The following is a 27121-nucleotide window of genomic DNA, read 5'->3' on the forward strand; positions in this document are numbered from 1 at the left end:
GCATTTTTTATCATAAAGAAATAAAAATAAAAAATAAAAAAAAATATCAAAAAATTATAAGAAAGTGGTCTTTTAAATTTTTTTAAAAAAATTTTGAGGATATTTCAGCTTGCAAAGGATTTGAAAATCTTTTGATGCACATGGTGATATCTTTCCATCTTAAAGATTGTAGGTTTTTCTTCACAAATATAAACAATGTATAGGTTCTTTTGAAAATATTAAATTAATTAATCACCCCCTAAAAATGCATAGGCAGAAGAGCATTGACTTTTTATAATATTTAATGAATAAAAACAGACTTATTATTATTTCTATTCCCAATTTTTTCATTATATTTTGCAAACTAAATGTAATCTAAAGTAAAGCTTCTTCTTTTTTCTTTTTCTTTTTTTCAAATTTTAAGAAAAATCCGTAATATTTTTAAAAGCTTTAAAAAGATTTATGTGTTTTTTCCTAAACTTAAGGATGTGAATATCATTTTCATGGTCTACATTTATGATGCACCTATGCAAAAGCAAATAATTGTAACTAAAAGTTTTGATGGTTCAAATACTCAAACTAAAGCACTAAAAATTGAAACGAACCAAAATTTTTAGTTCAATGTTTTTGTGCGTATCCAATTTGAACCGATTCTAGCAACATCATAATTTTAAATAATAATAATAATAAATCTTTTGCTTGGATTTTAATTTAGTGTGTGCAATCACACTACATTTATATAAGCAAATCACCGAATACTGCATTTAGAAGTGTAGATTTCGAACCTTGAATTTTAATTTTGATGAATTTTAATAAATTTCAATATTATTCAAATACAATACAACTCTAAAGTCAAGGCAGAGGCATAGGATAAAAATATTTGAACATACTATTTTGTCACTTTACAATTTTCTATATTATTCTATATTAATAATATGTAATATAAAATAAAATAACATATAATGTAAATAAATATATATCAATTCAATTTAGGTATTAATTGATGCTAGGGGTGTTCAACAACGTGACTAACCTATCCAATTTGGAAATCGCCGGGTGTCCACGTGCGTTTTTACGCTCCGTGACTAATCCCACACCTTGTGAAGTCAACCCCACAACTCTACAGGGAGGTAAATTTCAGGAGTCCAGGGGTAGGAATCAAACCCAGGAGGCAATTACTACTGACCGTCAAGCGGCACTCTTAGAATTCGCCCTACCACTTGAACCACATCCTAGGGGTTTAACCCATCCTATTTGACCAATGTGAAAAATACTTATTCTATTATATCATATTATTAAATTGATTAAATTATTTTTTATTATAAAAAATCTAATAATCTAATAAGTTTAGCTTAAATGATACTAACACAAGTAATAATGCTTTTTATGTAATATATATTATTATGTTTGTTAAAATTTTCATAAAAATTTTTTTATGTTTTATTTTTTTTTGTACTTAAAAAAAAAAAAAAAACAAACAAAATAAATCCGATCCAAACAAATCAAATTTTCAGTTCAAGTTGAATTTGTTCTTGGATCCATTTTAAAGTAGCAATCACTCTCGCCTTTGGCGCGTATCATTCACTTTCTTCAACCTCCAAAACCCTATACCCCCACCTGTACTGTAAGGATCATGGTTCCAGCGTTTTTGTTACACAGAGTCGGAGATGACCATCCTGAAACTCTCAAGAACTCACCATTGGACCTGTCACCAATTGCCATTTCGATTTCCGTCTCCTCCCCAGTTACTCCTGTTCGTCTCCTTCTCCTCCTGGTACTCCCCACCCTCTCCGCTCCTTCAACAACGTGAAGAAGATCCTACACTCATCGCTCTCTCTGAAGCCATCAAGGACTTACCATCAAAGCCTCTCGAAAGCACTCTCAGGAAGCTCATTCCTTCTCTCACTGCCCGTCACGTTATCGACGTCATCAACCTCAACCCGCTCTCTCTCCCCCCTCCCTCTCTCATCTCTTTCTTCCACTGGATCTCTTCTCAGCACAGCTTCCGCCTAACAGTACAATCCTACTGTACTATGGCCCATTTCCTCTGCGCTCATGGAATGATCCAGGAAGCAGAATCCCTCCTTCAGTTTGTTGTCTCTCGAAAAGGGAAGGACTCTGCTTTGTCGCTCTTCACCACAATTCTGGAAACTAAAGGTACCCGTCAATTAGATGTTATCTTTAATGCTTTGATGAATGCTTATATGTATTGGGGTCTTATTTCCGATGCGATCCAGTGTTTTCGTTTGGTTAGGAAGCATAAGTTTCCAATCCCAGTTCAATCTTGCGGGCACCTTATTGACCGGTTGATGAAGTTGGACTCACTTGCATCAGCTTGGGCATTTTATTCGGAGATTATGGATTTTGGATATCCTCCTAGTGTGTTTAAGCTGAACATTTTCATGCATAAATTCTGCAAAGAAGGTAAAATTAAGGAAGCTGAGTTGATCCTTGATGAAATTAGGAAGAGGGGTTTGCGGCCAACCATTGTTAGTTTTAATACCTTGATTAATGGATACTGTAAATCAGGAAATTTAGAGGAGGGATTTCAGTTGAGGAAAGTCATGGATGAAAATGGAATTTCTGCTGATGTTTTCTCTTATAGTGTTTTAATTAATGGATTGTGCAAGGAGGGTAGGTTGGAAGATGCAAATTGGTTGTTTGATGAGATGTGTAAGAAAGGATTGGTACCGAATGATGTTATCTTTACAACACTGATTAATGGACACTGCAAAAATGGGAGGGTTGGTCTGGCTATGGAAGTTTACCAGAAAATGCTAAGGAAATGCATCAATCCTGATTTAGTCACTTATAACACACTCATCAATGGCCTTTGCAAGAGCGGAGACTTAATGGAAGCGAAGAGGCTTGTTGATGAGATGACTGGGAGGGGTTTAAAACCTGACAAGATCACTTACACTACACTTATTGATGGTTGTTGCAAGGAGGGCAATTTAGATTCAGCTTTGGAGATTAAGAACAAAATGGTTAAAGAAGGGATAGAACTTGATGAGGTCGCTTTCACAGCCCTTACTTCAGGGATTTGTAAAGGGGGGAGAGTTACTGAAGCAGAAAGAATGTTGAGAGACATGTTGGGAAAAGCTATGAAACCAGATGATGCCTTGTATACCATGGTCATTGATGGTTTTTGTAAAAATGGTGATGTTAAGATGGGCTTTAAGTTGCTTAAGGAGATGCAGATTAATGGCCGGGTACCTGGTGTTGCTACATATAATGCACTTATGAATGGGCTGTGCAAGAAAGGGCAGATGAGAAATGCTGATATGCTCTTACATGCAATGCTTAATGTAGGAGTGGTTCCAGATGACATTACTTACAATATTCTACTAGAAGGGCATTGCAAGCGTGGAAGCCCATTGTATTTGGATAAACTACGAGCTGAGAAAGGGCTTGTGTCCAATTATGCTTCTTATTCTTTGCTAGTCAATGAAATCATCAAAAGTTCAAAAGATCACCAAAAACTGTGATTATTATGTGGTTAAAAAGGCTTTATGTTTTAAATTGATTCGTTCAGTGCATGAATGAAACAGAATTTGTGATGGTCAAGAGGGAGCAATCTATCCACTCACGATAACCTTACAGCTAATTTGGACTTGATTAAACATTCTAGCTTTTCTTGATATTTTGTGATATTAAGCTTCTTTCTGGTTATTCTGAATATTTTATCCAGTTTTGTCGTAGCAACTTTTTGGAAGAAGCTTTTTTTGGCTGACTGTCTTGAATTTGGGGATGCGGGATTTCCTTTGGTACACTAGGCTGGATTTTGTTGATTTCATATTCAAAAGCAGTTGACATTTTTATATTCAAGTAGGAATATGTGGGAAGCTTTAATTTTTTGATGACAAATATGGGAGGTTCTTAGTATGCTTATTGGTGCACATTTCATTTTCTTTCTTTAAAATGTATAAGGATGACTCTAATAGTGGGCTGGCTTTTTGCGAGGAAGATAACCTCAAGTAGTGGAGAAGATAAATTATGCAATGCTCAATGCTCACTCTTTCAATTTGAAAAGAATTAGAATTACCAATTCACTTGGTAGGTATATTAATTTCATCAGTATCCCACAGTTTGACTTATGACACTGGTCTGACAGAACAGAATATAAGGTGCCATAAGAGTAGCCAAAATTGGAGGTCTATGATGAAGTTTAAAAGTATAGCCACATTTCTTGTATCTGCTGCATACAGGATGGCAATTTTTTCTCTGTGAAGTGGGCATATCTTGGTGAGAAAGAAGAAGAAAAAAAGTATTGAACTTGGTTCATTTTATCATCTTGCAATTGAACTCAAAAAATCCACACATGCTGCGGTCTCTGTATATCGTTGCTGCATCAGTTATTCAGATTTGTTTGCTACTGATGATCTAGGTTCTAGACTCAATGATATGGCATGATCTTTTGCCTTGTTGCTGTCAGTGGTGTTGCAGAAGCTTCTCATCTTAATGCAGGAGCAGTTAATGGTAAAACTCACAGGTGCATTGAGTCTTTTTCATCTGAATGCACAGCACCAAGATATCAGATTATCCATTTAATCTCATTTGAAAGAGCAGATTTGGATCTTGGCAGGTGGGCTCATCTCCTGCACAAGTATTTGAATGCCTTGATGGCTGTGAGTTTAAAATGGCTGAGAGACTACATTGCTCTGAATCATCAAGATGATTGCAATGGTTAGAGTTTGCACATTGGAGAGTAATTATTTTTTAGATATTTCATTTCAGAAGCTGATTTCTTTGATCCATTGTCAACTAGCTTACAATTGATTCCCAAGCAAGGTTAATTTCAAGGTAAAGCTACCGACTTACATTAGGCAGCTTCTTTAATGCATCCTAAATCTGCTTTTGTGATAATGCATTTCAGACTGAATGGTGTAATACATGTTTGACTCTGCATTTTTTGAGGAGGCAATTCCTATATGTAATCTTTAATGCCAGCATAGGAAGAGACTTTGTGATAATTGTTTTTCTGACTTGAAACTTTGGAAATTATTCTGTCTTTTTTTGTGTGTCTGTGTGTGCACTGTTTCAGATTTCATCATAAGCAAAGACAAAATGCACCAAAGTTTTCCTCACATCTGAAGCTGTCTTCTCCTGTGTTTTTTGTGATGATTAATAGGGTCTAAAATTTTGCATATCTGGGACCTTTATTTAGTGGGTAGCAGAAAACAAAGATTTATTTTGTAAAATTGAATAAAAAGCATTCTCTATTCTAATACACTACAATAACATCAATTTGACCACTGCATTTCAATAAAAAATGCATAATTTTATTGTTGTTGTAGTTTTTGTTGTGAAATCTGAAATAAATTGAAGATTAAATGAAGAAAATACAACACATAGGGTTGAAATGGAGAAGAGAAGAAGAGAAGAGTCTCCTGTTGCATACATATACTGCCCACTTGCACTACCTAATTACTAAAATAAGATATTCTCTTCTAACACTCCCCCTTAAGTTGGAGGTGCATAAATATTCCCTTTTTTATTTTTTTTTTATTTTTTATATGACTATTAGACAAGGCAAGCTTAAATAAAGCCTTCATAAAAACATCGCCTAACTGATCGACAATTTCAAAAATGGATTTGACACAAATTTTTCAACACATATCTGACAAATGACCGCTAACATCAATGTTATTTGCCCTCTCACTGAACACTGGGTTGGTAGCAATATAAATGACGGTTTAATTATCACAAAGCATATGGCTTTGTTGCCAAGAATCCCATTTCTTACATAAGAGACTTCAACCACACAAGCTCACTTGCGACATCTATCATACCTCAATATTTTGCTTGCTGCAGTTGTTCGTTTCTTGCTACACCAAGTTACAGGATTATCTCTGTCAACTATACAATATCTAGTAGGAGACCTCCAATCATCCAGACAGCCAACCCAATCTTACGGAATTATATTGTGATTTGATAGTTTCTATTACATTTATATATCAATTATCAAACATTTGGGAGAGCCTTTGAGAGACCATCAAATCCTCCAAACAACATTTCAGTGTGGCTGTTTGGGATTTTCCACAAACTAACTCACATCCCCTATAGAAAAGGATATGTCAGATAATCTAGAAGATCAACTTGCCAGCTAATTGCGTATGTCAACATTTGTCTTCAAAGTTTGGTCTAACATCCTTGGACAACTTCACGTTGGTACTGATAGGAGTATCAACTTTAGCTCCCAACATGCTAGTCTCATGAAGCAGGTCCAAGTTATGTTTTTGCTGAATCCTTTCTTGCACTGTACAATCTCAATACCAAGAAAATAATGTGAAGTACCCAAGTAACTATTTTGAAATTTTTCTTGAAGGTCACTATATGACATCTGCACTCCCATGCTATGATCATATCATCAACATAAACTGCTAGAGGTACCATGTCTGTCTACTTTTTGTAGAATCAAATGCATAGACCACTATACGAAATTAGTCAAATTAAGGCTTGAGGAAATTGTGTGAGACCATAAATAGCCTTTTGAACCTATATACCTTACCATCCTTACCATAATCAACATATTTGAGGTTGCTCCATGTATACTTCTTGCTCTATTCAAGAAGACATTTTTCACATTCGATATAAGGTTTAATTAAAATTAAGTGGTGAGATCAATACATAAACAGAATTTAGTTAAGGGAGAGAAGAATCAATACCAAATTTTTGGGTGTGGGCCTTGATAATTAATAGAGCCTTTAAGTTGTTCAATAGAGTTGTTGGGAAGATATTTGCTGATGGAGACTCAACATCTATTCAACTCCTTATTGGGAGGAAGATCTACTAAGTCCCATGCCTCTTTGAGTGGACAAGGCATCCATTTCTACTTCCATTCAATGCTTCCACCTAGATTTAACAAGTGCTTCAACATATTAGGAAGGGGTAGAAACAAAGGAAATAAAAGAGGTGAAAGAACACACAAGACTAAGAAGTTGAAGAAATGAACAAAAATGAGTGATAGTGTAGGCAACTAAGGATTGTTGAGTACATGTGCAGGTACCTTTCGATGAGCAATTGGCAAATCCAAATCATGCTAGGACTATCTCTATTTAAAAAAAAATAAAAAGGAAAAGAGGCAGTTGCATGTTTATGGTGATGTCTGCACTTGCTACCTGTTGTCGTAAACCCTCAATTGATTCATGGCTGGTAACTTAAGGGTTTAACAGAGGATTGGAAGTTTTTTCTAAAGGAATAAAGGTAGGAGAAGGAGGATCACCACACGAAGGGGGACTAGGAAATCATTGATGGACTCAAAACAAATTCATCCAAGGAGAACCCAACACAAGAGAAATAAGGTATCCCCTAAAAAAAGGTGATATTTGCGCTAACATATGTTCAGCAAGTGTGAATTTCTAAGTTCTGAAGTACCTAACAAAGACACATTTAACAACATGAGAAGAGAGCTTCTCCTCTATTGTAATTAAAACATGTATACCCAAAATCACGAGGCACACCAGAGAACGTGGATGTTTTTGGATACCCGATGGAGAAGGGATTATCTTCCTAAAACATCGGAGATCATCATGTTAAGCGGCAAGCATGCCATAAGAAGAGCATTAATCCAAAAGGTTTTAGCAACATAAATCTGAAATCCATGTTATGTCAAGTAAATTTCTATTTATTCGTTTCTACCAAAGGGTATGAACACATAATATTTAATGAATAACTTGTTTGGCCAATCAATAAGACGGAAACTCATTTTAAACAAATTCAAAGTCATTATTGGGTTGAAATTTTGGATGTCGACGCCAAGCCAAGTTTTTATTCCTCTTTGAATTGAGTGAATACACAAGAAATTCAAACATGTCTTTAACAAATAGATCTAGGTCATATACAAAAAAATCATTGAGAAAGGACACAAAATATCAATGAGCATTCAAATTTATGACTTTAAACAGACCCCAAATATTTAAGTGGGTAAGAGAAAGCAATGGTTTACTATGTTATATTAATCACGTTGAGGCTCTAATATGATGTTGTAAATCTAAATTAAATTGAAGATTCAATGAAGAAACTATAGCACTTAGGATTAGAGATGGAGAAAAGATGAAAAGGAAGGAAGAAAGCTTGGAGTCCCTAGATGATACATACAACTGCAGGTTTGTTGTCTTATATATTAACAATAAAAACACAAAAGGGACTTGCACCACCTAATTACTAAAATAACACATCTTCTAACAATTGTTATTATTATGTTTATTATTATCATTATCATTATCAATGTTTTAAAGGCAAAGGCATAAGGCGGGACTTTTTAACTTTTTAAGAGGGGAGGTTTAAGCCTTTTTAGAATTTTATTCTTAGATATAAATATGTAAATAAATTACACATATTTTAAAAATAAAGAAAAAAAAAATGAAGAAAACAACTAGTATAATGTGAAGAAAAAATCAAATATGAGTTGCAAGCTACTTGTTGGCCATTCAAAATTTGTTAACTTGAATTCATTACATAAATCATGGCAAGAGATAGTTATAACATAACAAAGTTCAAATTATTTTCAAGATCTAAGATACAACTCTCAATAATTTTGGAAAGAAAGAGTTTCAAGAGTTTAAGAAATCAACTCATGATGACGTTCCTTCTGCACAAATTTGTAGTTAAAATTTTCTAGTCAAATCTAACATGAGAATCACACAGCCAAAATGCCTAAGCCTTAATTAAAAAAGCGCAATAGGTTTGGTTTTTGTACAAATTCATAAGTCTTTGAGTGCAATGCATTAGCCTTTTTGGGATTTGGCATTTTAGATTGAGGCTCAAGGTGTTTTAGGCATGCATTGCCTTAAGGCAAGACTCAAGGCGAGCCTTGATTAAGCATTTTAAAACATTTGATTATTATTATATGATTGGTACAATCATTCTATGACAAATTGATATATTATCGCAATTGTCCTTGTTTTTCATGTTTTAGAAGCATATCATAAGCAATGCATTGTCATTGATATGCATCAAATACATCTCTTATATGTGACTGACCAATTATTTGTACAATGATCTTTTGTCAAATTCTGTGATATATTTTCCCAAAGTATTTGTAGAGACAAAAAGAAACTGGTATAAAACATGGCAAAGTTGTAGAAATAAAAAAATCTTGAAAAGTATAAAGAGGCAAGAGAAAATGCAAAAAAAAAAAAAAAAAAAAGCCTATTAGTGAAGCTAAACATAGAGTTTATGATACATTATATACTAGACTATACAAAGAAGGAGAAACAACCTTTTATAAACTAACTTGAGTTAGAGAAAGATAATGCAAAGATTTAGATAATGTAAAATGTATAAAGGATGAGAATGATATTGTCTTAATCAAAGGAAAAGACATAAAAGAGAGGTGGTGGAGATACTTTAATAAGTTGTGTAATGAAAACCAAATTGAAAGCTTGAGCTTGGAAGTGACAAATGAGAAGACTAAAAATAGGAGATCTATTCTCAAAATTAGAGTCTTTGAAGTTGAGATAGCTTTAAAAAATATGAAAAGTGGGAAATCTATAAGTAACATACCAATTGAAGTTTGGAAATGTTTAGAGGATAAAGGTAGTATATGATAACTAATCTATTCAACACTCTTATGAAAACCAAGAAAATTCTAGAGGAATGGAAGAAAAACACGTTGATACCTTTATACGAAAACAAATGTGATATTCAAAATTGTAATAACTATTGCGAAATTAAGATAATGAGTCATATGATAAAACTATAGGAAAAGGTAATTGAACAAAGAATAAGACTAGAAACGAAGGTTTTGAAAAGCATCAATTTGGTTTTATGCTTGAGAGATTGATAACAAAATCTATTTATCTTTTAAGAAGATTAGTGAAAAAGTTTAGGAAAAAATAGAGGAATTGCTTATTGGTTTTATTGAATGCTTATGATAGAGTAAATAGGGAAGTTCTTTGGTGAGTTTTAGAAAAAGAAGGGAGTCTACAGTAGATATACTGAGATCATTAAGGATATATATGATAGAGTAACGACTAGCGTTAGGATTGTAAGAGGAGAATTTAGAGAATTTCCAATCACAATTGGTGTATATCAAGGTTCCACTTTGAGTCCACATCTTTTTGCTTTAGTGATTGATGAACTCTTTAAGAATATCCAAAATGAGATCCCTTGGTGTATGTTGTTTGTGTATGGTATTGTCTTGATTGATGAAAGTAGGAGCTGAATGGAATCTAAGTTAGAACTTTGGAGAACTACTTTAAAATTTAAAGGTATTAGGATCAGTAGGAATAAGACAAAATATATGAAATGTAATTTAAGTAATGCAAAAAGGAGTATTGGAGAGAAGATTAAACTTGATAATCAAGAAATTAATAACATAATTATATTTCGAATCTTAGATCTATTATGCAAGCGAAAGGGGAACTTGAAGAGGATGTAATATATAGATTTAAAGCAGGTCAGGTAAAATGGAGTGCATTAGACGTGTTATGTGATCATATAATGCCCTTAAAATTGAAAGGAAAGTTCTATAAGACAGCTATAAGGCTCGTTGTGCTTTATGCGTGAGAGTGTTGGGCAACTAAGAAACATGTACAAAAAGTAAAAGGTTTCAAAATGAAAATATTAAGGCAGATAAGTGGTATAACATTAAAAGATAGGGTAAAAGACATTGACCTCCCCAAAGGTTTGGCAAAAAGATAAGGACCTCCACTGAGGTTGCAAAAACTCCAAGGACCTCTCCTGAGGTTTCAAGAATTTTAGAGATCTCTCTTGAAGTTTGTCAAAAAGACACAAATCTCCCCTTGTATTTTGCAAAAAGACAAGTCTTTCTAAGGGTAGATTTGTGTCTTTTTGATTAATCTCAAGAAAGTTTGTGACATTATTGAAACCTTAGGGGAGGTCAATCGAATTTTTGAAACCTCAAGAGAGGTCTTTGTCTTTTTGGCAAACCTCAAGGGAAGTTAGTGTCTTTTGCCCAAAAGATAAATTAAGGAATGAACATATACGCAATGGACTAGACATAAGACCAGTCAAAGACAAGATACTGGAAGGGCAATTTAGATGGTTTGGTTATTTGGAACGCAGACCTAGTAGTGCACCTATGAGAAGGAGTGAATTAATTATTGCTTTTGGTGTTAAAAGGGGTAAGGGTAGGCCTAAAATAATCTATAATAGGGTAGTGTGGAAGGATTTGATTGTTCTTAAGTTTAAGGAGGAATGCTCTCGATCGGGATTGACGAGAAAGGATTCATGTAGCCTACCCCACTTAGTGGGACTTAAGGCTTGTTATTGTTATTGTTGTTGTTGATTTTCATAATGTCATAGTTCAAATTAAGTAAATATTCGAATAGACTAAAAATTTAAGATAGAATTTTAAGTTTCTTATTATTTACCTTACTATTGAAGTTACACACACACACATCATATATTTAATGATTTTTTTTCCAAGCGACCAACCCCCTTGTCTTTGTGTACATGCATGTGTCTGTGTGTGTGTAACCTTTGCATATATTTTTTTTATTGCTAACAATTCCTTTTGAATTTTTTTTTCCAAATTTGATTATTTTATTACAAGGTTGAACCTTATAAAAGTAGAGAAAGTACGTCATGATTTTATATTTTTTGTACAAAATCTTCCAAGAGATATACTTTAACAACAATTAGTTGAGCAGGGCAATTTTTTGAAACTTATAAAATAATGTAATGTTATGCTACCGCTAAAATAGGATTTTAGATTAATTTTGTTGTCAAGCTATGAACAACTTTCATAATTTCCGTGCTGCTAATCTAAGGTTAAGAAGGGTTAGAGGGAATTAGCAAATTTGAAGTGTTCAGTAAAACAGGAAGGGTTTAAAAAGGGTTTTCATTCCTTTTATGATCTGTATTCAGAAAGTCTGACTCATTAGGCAGAACCATGCAAGGTGGTCAGAATCGGGATTCTGTGTAGGATCGTTGGAGGGATTTGCAGGATGGGATCGTAGAATCGGATTGAGAATCATAAAATTCTACTTTTAGTGTAAAAAATATTTTTAAAAAATGTATATGAAATTTGATGAGAATTCTTAAAACTATAAGCTTAATTAATAAGTCAATTAATAAGGTTAATTAAAAAATATTTAAAATAAATGTATATGGAATTTTATGACAATTCTTTAGACTGTTAGCTTAATAAGCACGGCTGCAAAAAGAAGAGGAAGAAAGGAGTTGATAGAGAGAAGTGTGCTGATTCTGCTGGCTGCTGAGGTGTTCGATAGAGAGAAGAGGACTGAAGAAAGGAGTCGACCACCAAAGAACAATCAGAACTTGGTGCTGACAGAAGAGCCGACTGTCGAGTGCTGAACTGCACACCGAAGCCTTGCAGGAGTAGTTGACTAGAGTAGAGGACTGTCAGAGAGAGACGAGAGTGTTTGAAGGGTTTGCTGGTTGCTGCCTTGCTGCTGATCGAAGTATCAAACACCTCAGTTGTCGAGCAGAGCAGCTGGCCAGTGATGAACTGCACATCAAACCCAAACAGGACTTTTACAGTCTTACAGGAGTAGTCGACTAGAGTAGAGGAGAGTGAGAAGGAGATGAGAGTGCTCGAAGGGTTTGTTGGTTGCTGCCTTGCTGCTGTTGAAGAATCGAACACCGAAGCTGTCGAACAGAGCTGCTGGGAGCTATTTTGCCCTAGATTTCAAGATTTTGGGCTTAATGTAAAAACTTTGGGCCCTCTTTTACAGTAAAAAACACATTGGACCTTATAATTCAATCCCAAAGAGGGAAAATACCCATTCCAGGAAGAATTGTAGAATCATTATGATTCTACTCACAATTCCAATTCCAAGATTCCACCGGTTCAGTTGTGATTCTGCAACGATTCTACTGAAATGCAATTTTCCATGGGAGCTGGATCGTCAGGTTGATTCTACGATTCAAGTTGTGATTTTAACAACCATGGAACCATGAATGTTAAAATTAAAATACTTTGATGCAACCTTTAAGATGACAAAGTTCACCGTATTTTATCTCCGCCACCAATTTCACAAGTGGTAGTTCATAAGTTCCACAAAAGGAAGGCCACTGACAAGTCACAAATGAGAAAATATTGGTCAGGGTCACCAGATGTGGTGGTGTTAGCCAACCAGGAAGAAAATCAAACAAATTTAAGGTTAGTAAACTCTAATGTAAAAAAATAAATAAATGCATAAAAAGAACAAAAAAAAAAAAAGCATAGTAAACCCCCCATATTCGTTGACACAATCTGTCTTTGCAACTCCAGTGGAACGCTGAATCTCCACCAGTGCATTCCAACAATCTCTCCATGTCTATGTCTAAGTATTTATTTATCACTGTTGCTCAACCACATCCGAATGATCAACCTCTGATCTCTAGTGGCGCTCAAGCAACCGTCATAAACTGATTGTTTGATCCAATTTTTTGAAAGGCTCAATCAAGGCTTGCCTTATGGCAAGGCATGCCTAATGTGCCTATAGGCTCAATCTAAAATACCAAATCCCATTAAGGCTAATGCACTACATGCTGAGGCTTATGTTTTTTTTTTCTTTTTTAGTAAAAGAGGGTGGCACCTTCATTTATTTATTAATATACTCTCACTTTTGGCGGAGGAATATCATGGTTACAAGATAAAACAAAAAGGAGAGTACAGAAAAACCCTTCCAAAAAAAATCAATACCAGCAACCAACCAAATTAGGACAACAAAACTAAACATAACTAACAAAGAAGATAAAAACATAAATACGACCAAAATCAAAACAAAATATACCAAACGAAACTTTAGAGTTGAACTAACGACGAATGGAAACGAGACCCCACCTATCCATCCGAAGAATACCTTTTAGATATCATCTTATGCTTTTGTACAAAAGACACGCCTTTTGTGCCTTTTAGTTGAAGCTTGTGCATTTTGGGTGTGTGATTCTCAAGTTTTATTTGTCTAGAAAATATTAATTTCATGTTTCTATGAGAGGAATGTTATAAGATGATTGATTTCAAAAACTCTCGAACCTCTCTCTTTCCAACATAATTGAGAGTTGTATCTTACATCTTTAAAATAATTTGAACTTGTATAATGTTATAGCTAAAATTTGTCATGATTTACGTAATGAATTCAACTTAGCAATTATTTAATGGCCAACAAGTAGTTTCCAAATTATATTTGATTTTGTTTTTTACATTATATTTTTTATTTTCTTATTTTTTTTAATTTAAAAAATACATGTAATTTATTTACATATTTTATCTAAAAATAAAATTCTCAAAAAGCTTATGCCCCAACATCTAAAAGCTTACACTTCACCTCTTAAGGGTTAAAATGCCTCACCTTACACCTTTGCCTTTTAAAAAATTGGTTTGATCAATCGATGCTGGATCATTCATATGTGCACACTCTCATGACTGAGAGAGGAGCTGATTGTGATCTGCCCTTCTCATGATTCATTTCAAAGACATGTTGCTTTGATCTATCTCATTTTATTCAAACGAGAAAATCATTGTAAATCAATACCTATCCATGTCCAGATCTTGCTTCTGCAAATGGGTTTCTATTTCTCACTATGAATGTGGTATCGCAACTGTCCGCTGTTGATCTGTGCTCAATAATTGCAAACAGAGAACAAGTTCTCTGTCTCTTTGGATCAAAGAACTCTAATGTTACCTGCCTCCTTTTGCTGCAGGTCAGAGCATTTGTAGTAAAGCTGCTGTTCAATCCACACCTGACTTTAAATGGAAAGAAAAACTCCTATGCAAGGTTAGGACCTGAATCTACTGCAAATTTTGAAACCTCGAAACTGAAGAAAAATTGAAATTTAAAATAAAAATTGAAAGCTAATGTACTGTGAATTTTTTGAAAAAATTGATTTGTGTTTCAAGGAAACAGTCTTTCTACATAAAAGTAGGGATAAGGCTGCGTACACTGTGACGACCCTCCTCTTACCCTCACGAAGCAGGGAGCCTCATGGCCTGGGGATGCTCTTTTTGTTTCAATATATATATATATATATTCAATCTGCACTAGGGGTTGGTGCTCAAGCACATTTGAGTGATTCACTTTTGATTTTCAGTGGTGCTCAAACCACCACGAAAACAGATTGTTTGATCAATCAATACTTGGTCACACATTTCATATGCTCATACCATCAAAGCAGATTGTTTGATCAGTAGATGCTTGATTGTTCATTTCTTATGTTGCTTTGATCTATCTCTTGTCATTCACTGCAAATCAATCTTTCTGTCTTTATGCAGATCTTGCTCATGCAAATCAGTTCCTATTTCTTTCTGTGCATGAACATGGTATCCCCACTGTTGATTTGTGCTTGAACTCTGTTAACAGGGAACAAGTTCTCTCTCTCTCTCGATCAAAGAACTCTAATGTCACTTGCCTCTTGTTGCTGCAAATCAGAGATTTTGTAGTTAAGCTGCTGCTCAATCGATATTGCAAGCTTTATCTGACTCAAAACAGAAATATAGAATGGCAGAAAAGAACACAAGGTTAGGACCTCAATATACTGCAAATTTTTCAAACCCTGAAACTGGGAAAAAAATTAAATTTAAAATAAAAATAAAAAGGTGCTGCACTGTGAACATTTCAAAATTTGTAGTTGGAAAATGTGATTTGTGATGTTGCAAATATGTATATATATACACACCAACACGTATCTGCGTGTATGTATGTGCATATTGGTGCTAAATGAAGAACCATGATGTTTCAAAAAAAGATTTGAAATTGTAAATTAAGTTTCAGAAGCTACTATACAAATTGCATGTTTATGTTGGCCAAAAAGTTTTCAAATGAAAAATCAAGTCAGGAAATTATTTCTTACCTTTCCTTTTTTGAAAAAGAAAATTTTGGGAAGTTATTATTGTAAGCTTTTATGGAAATTTTAATATGTTATAAATTTCTTGGTTGGAAGTGCAAAGCTGCTGCATTTTATTTTTTTTGGAAATTTCAATGAACTAGTAAACTGCCTAAAAAAAGAGGCATGGTTGCTACAATAAATATCTGTGAAGTGACTATTTCATCTGTGAATTGAGAACTACAAATAAATGAAATTCTGAATAGGCTGGTCAAGCCCTTTTGACAGAAAAAAAAAATGAACATTTAACAGAAACAATTTAGGGTGTATTTTGGGAACAAGATTTGTATTGTGGAAGGTTCGTGGGGACTATCATTCAACATAAACTGATTTGTGTTTAATTTTGGCACTTATATGCATTGTCTAAAATTCCTGCTTGTGCACTACGGTCTGCATTTCACTAATATGTTTGTTTTCAGTATTTGCTTATCACATTATTTTTAATTCAATTTATAGTAATTTATGATACCTTTTTTTAATATAAATTTTTTTGTTTACATGTTTATGGCATTTTGTCATTCTTGAGATGCAACCTTCTCTTAGAGAAGCATACATGTTCACAGCATTTCTACGTCAGGCATCAAACATCATGCTGCTATGATATAATGGGTCTTGCTTTTGTTGGTTTCATGCAGGCATTGTCAAAATTCTGCCACTGCCTGAATCCAATCATGCCAAGTGGGTAGTAGAATTTTGAAGATGATTTTTTTTTTTGATTTCATGATCTCTTCATATTTGATTTATAATAACCGCCAGTCAAGATCTGATTTATAGTTGAATGGTCGGTGAAGATTTGATCTCAAGTTTCCAATGTGAGCATTAGAAAATATAATAAGTTGAGTTTTTCCTAGCTTTTTCCTGATGTGAGTTCTGTACATAGTGGCTAATCTTTTAGGAGCAATCAACCAATGTACAACATGCCAGGGAACTGAATGCCAACTGACAATATATAAGAGCTTTAATTCTTACCTACTCCTAAGCATATGCACACAAAAAGGATCTAGGATTGAGAGTCCAAATGATCTAGTCATGAATAACTTGATTATGATGGCTGTGAAGTTGTGCCCTAAGATTCTGCACATACAGTCTAGGGTCCCCTCAACACAATCTTCCACTTGTAAATAGATTTCAAGTAGATAAACTCTTAAATAATAACTCCACAATGATGAGATTGCAGATTGTTCTTAATTTCAGATGCTCTACAGGTCACTCTTCTAGGTTTCTTTAATCAAACAGGAGACTTTTGCTTCCATAGAAAATCTCATGTCATTAGACATTAGATAGAAAAACACCCAATCAAACCCCTAAAAGATAAATCTTCCTTGTGGGATTTGAACTCAAGACTTCTGACATAAATCTCAAGGTGATTCTAATTATTATTATTATTATTATTATTATGGAGGGGGGGGGGGGTGTTTGTTAAATGCAGGGTTACTTCGCAATCCAAACAAGAGGCGTTCTAATATAAATGAGAAAATATAAGTTACCCAAATAAATTATGTTCACCCATTGAAATATGGTTGTCCTTGAAAAAAAGGAAAGGGGCAGTTTCATTACCAACCATGATTCATTTCTTCTATATATGCAAGGCTTCCCCCCAAACATTTCATCCCCACCCGCCTCCAACCTAAAATTCAACATGACTTACACAATTGTACTACTGGTTATGAATTAAAACATAATTATTCTTAGACATAAAATCAATTTAAATTTAAAAAGATTGATCGTGATTTAAACTGTAATTCTCCGTATGAATTTGAATTAAAAAGAATAAATATTTTAAAGATTAATTTTTAAACAATTTATTAATGGACGTTCCTTAATAACTTTAGTCTATTAGAGTTTCTATAATGAGTTGTACTGTTTTGATATCACACATCATAACTTTCATCATAAATTAGGCATGGGGAATTGAATCAAAAAATCCGTGAAGTAGATAGATAATTGGATGGTCAAATTGCAATATGTTTCATTTAACAAGCAAATCAAATATGAGTCCATTAAGCATATTACATTTGATTTGAATTAATAGATTTTTATTCATTTTGCTAGGCTTAATAAAAAAATTCAAAAGAATCAATTGATGGCAATATGTTCATTTAACAAGCAAATCAAATATGAGTCCATTAAGCATATTATATTTGGTTTGAATTAAAATATCTTTATTCATTTTGCTGGGTTCTCTCTCTCTCTCTCTCTCTCTCTCTCTCTCTCTCTCTCTCTCTCTCTCTCTCTCTCTCTCTCTCTCTCTTTTGTTGATGACCATTTTGAATGGTATTTGATTTTACTAAGGGTTTTACAACTTCTTTCTTACTCTTCAATACTTTAGAGGGGTCCATGATAGTATGAGATAATTCAAACGTTATTATTTTGATTGATAATTCACACACGCTTGCATGTGGCTTTCATGTACAATGTGTGTGTTTTCATGTACAATGTGTGTGTGGCACACACCTTGTGTTTGGGGCATGTGTAACGTGTGATTGCACGTGCTATAACACATGCATATCGTCGTACACTCCATTTTCACCTTTCAAACCCCCGAACCATGCCCCAATTATCGCCAAGATCACATCCTCCATCATCACCCTAGATCACGGCCTCCATTTTCCAATCATCTTGATGATTCAGAATATGTAGTCCCTCCGAAGTCTAGTAAGGTATTATTGCAGATTTTTGCAGAATTTTTCTAGAATAACTACATCATTGACTAAATTGAGAAGAAAAGAAAAGAAATTTGTGTGGAATGAAGAATGTGAATGAGTGTTTTGAGAATTAAAACATTAGTTGACAACAACTCCAGTACTAACTCTTCTAAATGACAAGGATTGTTATATAGTATATAAACACGTTTGTTTGAATGGATTGGGTGTATGTTGATGCAAAAGGAAACGGTGGATGCATGTGGATGTTGACAATTAAAGTCCCATGAACGCAATTATCCAACCCATAACATAGAATTAGCTATTGCTATGTTTGTATTAAAATTGTGGTGTTCATGCTTGCATGGAAAGAAATTAAGTGTGTTTAAATAATTCCTTAATCAAAAGGAATTGAACTTAAGGGCACAACCAACTTTATTGGAGCAAATTATCGAAGGACAAAAGCATAACCCTCAATTTCATAAAATATTGAGAAGTATACAAAAGGGTACGCACTCTAAAGGGTGGACAAAATCATCTAATGGAGAACTTAGTTATTTGGGTAGGCTTTGTGTTCCATATGATTTGACAAAGGAAATCTTGTAGTTCTAAATGTACTATCTATCCTAGCAATATTAAGATGCATAGAGATCTGAAAAGGCAATTCAGAAGTATAAGTATGAAGAATGTGTCAAAGAATTTGTAACAAAATGTTTAACTTGTCAACAAGTGAAAGTTGAACATTAAAAGTTTGTGGGTGGTTTATCCACAACAATTATCGGTAGCACAATAGAAATGAGATGAGGTAATGATGGACTTTGAATTTAAGGTTTGCCAAAAAAAAAAGGTTAGGATACTGTGTAGGTTATTGTGGATAGATTGACAAATGAACTCACTTTTTACCTATCAAGATTTCATATTCACTTAGAAGGATAAGTTGTTTGTATATAAAAGAAATTGTATGACTACATGGGGTTCCATTATCTATTGTCTCTGATAACGATCCAAGATTTACAACTCAATTTTGGCAAAATTTTCAAAAGCCCATAAGCACATAATTAAAATTTAGTTGCCTATCATCCTAAAATAAATTACCAATATGAAAGGGTGATTCATATCTTAGAGGTTATCTTAAAGGCTTGTATTCTAGACTTCTAATGGAGCTAAATTGAGCATTTACTCTTAGTATAATTTGCCTACAACAATAGTTTCAACCAAGTATAAATATAGCACTGCATAATGCTTTATACGGGAGACCTTGTAGATGACCAATGTGTTAGGCAAGGATAGGAAACAATCAAATGCTTAGTCCAAATTTAAGAAACTACTAAAAAGATTAAACAAGCAAGACATCATCTCCTCATAGTCCAAATTCGACAAAAGAGTTATGTCGACAAAAGAAAAAGGCCACTAGAATTTGAGATTTAAGTCTGTATTCTTAAGGGTGTTGCATCAAAAAAGGATTTCTAGATTTGGAAAGAAGGTAACTCTACAACCACGTTATGTGGGACCATTTCAAATTGTCAAACAAGTTGAAGAAATAGAAAATAATTTGATGTTGTCATCTAAGTTAGCTCATATTCATGATGTTTTCCATGTCTCGATGCTTAGAAAGTATGAACCGGATTTTAATCATGTTCTTGAATGGTCTAATATTTCGTTGAAGGAGGATGTTAATCACAAAGAAAATCCTATCTAGATTCTTGAAAAGAAGGAGAGGATCTTGAGGAAAACAATTATTCCTTTGGTTAAGGTATCATGGCAACACAAGCAACCTGTGAATTAGAAATCAACATGGTTGAAAGTTATCCTCATTTGATTGTAGCCTAAGGTAAGCTAGAATTTCGAGGACAGAAATTCTAATAGGGGAGAGTTATGATAACCATACCCTTTATTGATGATGTTTTCCATGTGTTGGTAATTTGAAAGTATGGATCAGATCTCTAATATTCTGCTAAAGGTGGATGTCGATTATGAAAAAATTCCATTCAATCTATTAGTGGTAGGAGGGGTTTAGATAAACGGAAATTATGAGGGTCATACCAAAACATAAATAACATGAGAGTAGGAAAAAAAAGACAACAAACGAAGTAAGTGCAGGTTGAAACAAGGTGAGACACCTAGCAGCACCTCAAACCAATAGCAAACACCTCTTAGCACAAGAGACCAACAGCAGACACTAGGCAACACTGTAGACCAATAATGTACACCTAGCACACAGTTGGCAACACTGCAGTAGCTAATGTTCTAATTTGTTTCCAACATTAAGCATACCAATATTGCAAAATGCTCTTTACCAATTGTTGTAATTTGTTCTAAATAAAGAGAAAGGAAGGAAAAAAAAAATAGAAAACTCTAGAAAAAGTTGGAAAAACTTAGGGAAGATTCGAATAAAATTTGGGAAGTTGAAAATCAAGGTAGATGTTCTCAATTTTCATTTTTTCATCTAGGAATTTTGGGTATTCAAAGGAAAGAGAGCATAAACTTAAATTGAATATTATGTGTTCCTGAAAATATATCTTAAAGAATAATCGAAATAAGTAGATTAAATATATATATCAAGCCATGTAAAACACATAGTGAGAGTATACTAATTAAGAGAGTCACTACATTGATTATTTTTTTCATTATTTTGAGATGATATTTTTTGTTTATATTATTATGTCAATAAAAATAGGAGAAAAGAAAAATATAAATGATGAATTAAAAGACAACATAATACTCAAATGGATGGGAATAAATGAAAGAAAGATTACAAAATTAATAGACCAATTAGTAACTATTATTGTATTTACAAATTAAGAAACAACAAAATACTTTTTGATAATAATAATAATAATAATTACATCAAGTGTAACAATGGTGGAAGCTGCTAGTGGAAGCAAATAACCCACCCATGTTTTTTAATCAATACAAGCTTCAAACCAAAAAAAGGAAGCCCCTTCCTTTGCTGTTATACACACCTCTCTCTGCCTCTGTCTCTCTCCCTCTCTCACTCTCTCTCACACACACACGCACATGCACACACTTACAATTTAGATCTACAGGAATGGAAATTTTGGATTCGGAGTGACAGCCATCGTAAAATTTGTTAGATCACTATGATATGAATCCTTATTGTCACATAAATTGGTGGAAAGGATTCATATAACTGACCCCACTTAGTGAGATTAAGGCTTGATTTTGTTGTTGCAGTGACCCATGAACAATGATGAACTGTAATGTTAGGGGTGTTGCCGAGAGGCTATATTGGTGTCGGACAAGGTATTCTCAAGATTTTCTCTTCGTATTCGTGGGATATGCAAATCAAAAGTAAAATCTAATGGGAAGAGAGGAAGTTTACCTAAGACTTAATTTGTCTGGTTATCTCTGCCACTGTCAATATGTGCGTGAAATTTCAAAGCTATAATTTTTGTAGTGATCCCTATGATTGTTTGTATGGGAGTTCTTACTCTTTTGGTAAAATTTTTCTCCTAAAATCTTTGCTCTCTTCTATTTTGATTTCAGAATGAAATCTCTTGCTCCTTGGTGTGGCTCTCTCTCAATTGTTCTTCCTTCACTTTCGTTTTTTTAATTGGGTTCTCCTTCTAAGATCCTTTGTTCTGGCTTCTCTCCTCATCCCCCTTGTGCAAGAAGATGACTCTGTATAAGCAAGTCAGAGGGAGTTAATTGAAGGGGTTGGCAGTGATCTAGGCGTCAGTTTCTTACCCATGAAAGTTCGATCACTTGGTGGTTGATCGGGGCGGTGGTGATTTCTTACTGATGAATGCTAGCTTTGGTATTGGCTCTTGAGTCTTGATCTTGGGGGAACCCAACTTGCTCAATTTGTACCTAGAATTAATTGGCACAACCAGGTTTTCACGGTTTTACTATACTGTCATTTTGGCTGGAGGTTGGATTAGATGGGAAGCTGGGTTTGACTCGAATTCACACCAGAGTTTGAGTTTGGGTTTTAGAGTCAGATTGAGTTTGGGTCCAATGGGTATTGAATTAAATTGGAAAATTGAGTCCGATCAATTTGAATTAAGATTACATGTGTTAAAATAATATCAACTCATAAAACAGAGCAAGTCTTCAAATTTTTCATAATTCATCAATGATTTATAATAATTATGAAATTCATATGAAATTTATCTTTTCAAAAAATTCAAGACCCAACACAAGAATTTAGATTTTCAAAAATGATTTTGAACTCTAAAATAATTGGGAGTTTAAAAATGTAGCAACATAAATTTTTTTTTTTTTAAACTTGAAATTGATTTTGAAATGACAATAATTCTACTTAACTCGAATTCAATCTCAAATTCATGATTTTTCATTTAAAGTTCTATGTAACCCATTAATTAATAATTGACCTTAAATGAATAATTACTTAAAGACTTTTTACGCCAAAAATTAATTCAAATCACAATTGCAACATGTAGTTTAAAACTCAAAATAGATTTGTGAAAACCTAATTTGCAAAAATAAGATTATTTCGAGGGCACTTGGATAATAGATCCAAGATAACAAAATCTATAAGTGTTATTAATTTATTGATTATTAAGTTTAATCTTCTCTTCACAACTCCTTATATTACTAAAATTACATTTCACGCTTTGTTCCTATTTATCCTAAGACTTTTAGATTTTAAAGCGTTCTCCAAAGTTCTAACTTACATATCACTCCACTACTACTTTCATCAATCAAGACAATATCATCTGTAAGTGACATATACCAAGAGATCTCATTTTGGATATTCTTAGTGAGTTTGTCAATAAGTAAAAAGATAAGAACTCAAAATAGAACCTTAATGTACCCAATTGTGATAAGAAAATATTTGGATTCCCCTCCTATAGTCCTAATGCTAATTATTACTCTATCATATATATCATTTACATACCTTACCCTCTTCTTTTCTAAGACCTACCGAATAGCTTCCCTAGGTACACTATCATATGTTTTCTCAAGGTCAATCAAAATTATATGCAAATCCCTCTTCTTTTCTCTGAACTTTCCCTCAATCTTCTTAAAAGATAAATAGCTTATATTGTCAATCTCTTAGGCATAAAACCAATTTAATTCTTTGAAACTCTCATTTCTAGTCTTATTCTTTGTTCAATTACCATTTTCTAAAGTTACATTGTATAACTCATAACTTTAATTATGCAATAGTTATTACAATTTTAAATATCATCTTTGCGTTTGCACAATGGTATTAATGTGTTCTTTATGCATTCCTATGACATTTCTTGGTTTTTGGAATAATGTTGAATAGATTAGTTAACCATATACTTCCTTTATCCCCAAAATCTTTCCAAACTTCAGTTTGTATGTTATATGATCTTATTGATTTTCCATTTTTCATCCTTTTCAAAGTCATCTTAACTTTAATGACTCCAATTTTGTGAATAAATCTTTTATTTCTAGACTTCTCCTCATCCGTCACTTCCACGTTCAATCTTTCGTTTTGGTTTTCATTAAACAACTTATCAATATGTCTCTGCCATTTCTCTTTTATGTCTTCTTCTTTTCTTAAGATATTATCATTCTAATCCTTATACATGTTACATTACATAAATCTGGGTATTTTTTTTCTCTAACTCTAACAAGTTTATCAATGTTTCTTTTTCTTTTTATATCTAGTCTATTACATAAAGCATCATGACCTTCGTATTTAATCTTTTTTGCATTTTTTTTTTTTTTTTTTGTTTCTTTATACTTTTCAAGGTTTTTTTTTTTTTTTTTAATATTTCTACAACTTTACCATATTTTATACTAGTTTTTTTTTAATCTTAATGATTTTTTGGACTTCTTGATCCCACCACCAACTTCCTTTATTGCTTGAGTATCTCCCTTTAGACTTACCTAAATTTTCTTTTGCTATCTTTATGTTAGAGTTAGGCATCTTATTCCAAATAAAATCTACAATTATCTTACCTCTTATTGACCAGTCACACTTTTTGATAATTTTATCTTTGAATTTTATTATATTTTCTCCCTTCAAACTTCACCACCAAGTCTTCTTTGTTGTTTTACTTTAATCTTTCTCTTCCATTTTTTAGTATGTATATCTAATATTAGGAATTTATGTAGTGTAGCAAAACATTCAGCTATAATAATTTTATAACCCTTACAAGATAGACGGTCCCTCTTCCTAGTTAAGAAGAAATCTATTTGACTTTTATTTTGCTCACTCTTAAAAGTTATTAAGTGTTCTTGCCTTTTTATAAAGTAAGTATTTAATATAACTAAATCACAAGAGATGACAAAATTTAAAATTTTATCATCAGCCTCATTTTTATTTCCATATTCATGTCCTCCACGTATCCCCTCATAACCTATATCATCCTTTCTAATGTGTCTATTTAAATCAGTTTCGATATTATCCTTTTCAAATGTTGGTATCTCTTGTAAAACATTGTCTATATTTTTCCAAAACTGCCTTTTGAAATTCTTTCGCTAAGCTTATTTGGGGAGCATACACACTAATGACATTTACAATCTTTAGGCCTAAAGCTATCTTGATTTTAATGATCCTATCTCCTATTCTTTTAACATCTACTACATTATCTTTCAAAACTTTATCTAAAATAATTTTCACCCCATTTTATGTTTCTCTTTTTTATGTACCAAAGTTTAAATCTATGACGACTGGGAAAATTTTGTTAAATTTCTCTTATACCACCTGTAATAACCTGAATATTTCATATTATAATCATCATCAATACAGACAGCGGAAGACCTTAAATGCAAATTACTAGAGTACTAAACTATCACAATATAACAATATCAATCCTATTATCACAATAAAGATCTAAAGTCATTAAAACATAAATAAAATTATACTTCTAAACACGACCTTCTAACTCACCCACACTTCACTACGCTACTCTGATCACTATTATACTTCACATGAGATCTGAAAAATATTGAATAATCATGGGATGAGACACCCCTCAGTAAGACAGAATAGATTATTATCAGTGTGTGACAGTATGAGTTCTGGTGTAACATAAATATAAATTTAAATAATTAACTTTAATTGATAATATCACGTAAATCTGTGCTCACACCTATATATCTGAAAAATACATACTTTGTCGTAATAAGTTTCTCTGTATACGTAAATCATCTGATATGTATATACATAAAAGAATTTTCCTGAATAGGCAATCATATAATATCATGTAATAACCTCACATGATCGGGTTGTGCAGCCCGTAGGCGGGACTTAGCAATGACTGACCTACCTTGCTAAGCCAAACATAACGCGTCTGTAAGTACGATTGGCCTACCTAGCCTAATCCGAATTGTCAGGGGGGTAATCTACTCTTCTCTGAGCACAATCAACTATCCATACACCAACACTCTATCTGAGTAGTGTGGTGGCACTGACTAATCTGGCTAGCTACAGTATAGTTGTGATGACCCAAAAATATATATATATGATTAAAGTACAATAATAATAAAATAATAAAAATAGTCATTAAGTTAATATCAATACAGAAGTGTTTTTCTGTAGGATCCTTGATTCCATGTTTGATGCCTAAGAAAGACCTTGTCTTAGCGAGTGCTCAGAGACCATTGCGGCTCAGTCGCTCCCTGGAGGTCAGCCTGGTCAAAATAGAATTTCATAGGATAAACAGGATAGACACTATTTGTACACGTAAATAAGTATATATAAATAAAATAGTGTTTTGACAGACATAATTTGTCGAAATACATAATAAGATAATAATAATATAGGTATCATATGTAGGGCCCACAAGACTATGTGGGGTCCACATGAGTCCCGGAGCCACAAGACACTGTTTATATACGTAAATAAGTACATAAAATAATGTTTTAACTGATATAATTTGTAGAAATATATGATAAAATAATAATCATATAGGTATCCTATGCGGGGCCCACAAGACTGTGTGGGGCCCACATGAGTCCCGAAGCCGTATGGAAGTTTTCACAAGTCTCAAAGCTATGTAGGATGGATAAAATCGTATAAGAGTTATTCGAATTACGTAGGATCCATTCGGATCTCGAAGTTGTGTGGGACCCACAAGACCATGTGGGGCCCACATGAGTTTTTAAAATTTAAATTTAATTTTTGTTCAAAAATAAATAATAAAATAAATAAATACTAAAAGTAGTTTAAAATTAATAACAATGATAATAATAATGATAATAATGATTAGAAAAAAAATAATAAAATAATAGAATAATTAATTTAGTTATTGATTAATTAATTAGGTAAGTAATTAATTAAAAAAAAAAAAATTATTTAGTGGGAATGGTGGCAAGCACTCCCACATGGCTTCCATCCCTATCCCATACTCAACCCATACCTTGCCCATCCCTTGCCCATTCTTTAATTTTTAAAAATTATAATTTCACCCATCTCCCCACACTTTTATAAATTCCATTTCTTCCCCAAAATTTTCCTATAAATAGGGAGCTCTCAACCTTCATTTTTCACAACAATTTTCTAAGGAAGAGAAGGATTAGTGAGTGAAAGAATTTGTGGTGGAGTGAGAATTTTGAGTAAGTTCTCACTCACCCACTCTTTCCGATCTCATATCTTAAAGATAGTTATTGTGTTCGTAGCACACGGTAAAAGAAGAAGGTAAGTAAATTTTGATTATGTTAGTTTCTTTTTATTTTAAATTCATACCCGAGCTTATTTTGTACGTAAATTTTAATTATGTTACTTAGTTGCACAAAAT

General features: G+C 33.2%; 1 protein-coding gene across 5 annotated transcripts; it reads left to right on the forward strand.

Moving 5' to 3' along the window:
* The first annotated feature begins 1611 nt into the window (after positions 1 to 1611).
* LOC131160537 (putative pentatricopeptide repeat-containing protein At1g09680) lies at positions 1612 to 16621 on the forward strand. Of its 5 annotated transcripts, none has more exons than XM_058116322.1 (4): positions 1612 to 4782; positions 14599 to 14672; positions 15167 to 15412; positions 16413 to 16621. In XM_058116322.1, exon 1 carries the CDS (start codon positions 1647 to 1649, stop codon positions 3465 to 3467), a length of 1821 nt encoding a protein of 606 aa, XP_057972305.1. In that variant the 5' UTR covers positions 1612 to 1646; the 3' UTR covers positions 3468 to 4782; positions 14599 to 14672; positions 15167 to 15412; positions 16413 to 16621. The 5 variants fall into 5 exon arrangements, with proteins under 5 accessions (XP_057972305.1, XP_057972307.1, XP_057972306.1 ...); XM_058116324.1 differs by having other exon boundaries at positions 15255 to 15412; XM_058116323.1 differs by lacking the exon at positions 14599 to 14672 and having other exon boundaries at positions 15255 to 15412.
* Positions 16622 to 27121: the final 10500 nt, after the last annotated feature.

This window comes from Malania oleifera, chromosome 7 (assembly GCF_029873635.1).
Source record: "Malania oleifera isolate guangnan ecotype guangnan chromosome 7, ASM2987363v1, whole genome shotgun sequence".
NCBI lineage: Eukaryota > Viridiplantae > Streptophyta > Magnoliopsida > Santalales > Ximeniaceae > Malania > Malania oleifera.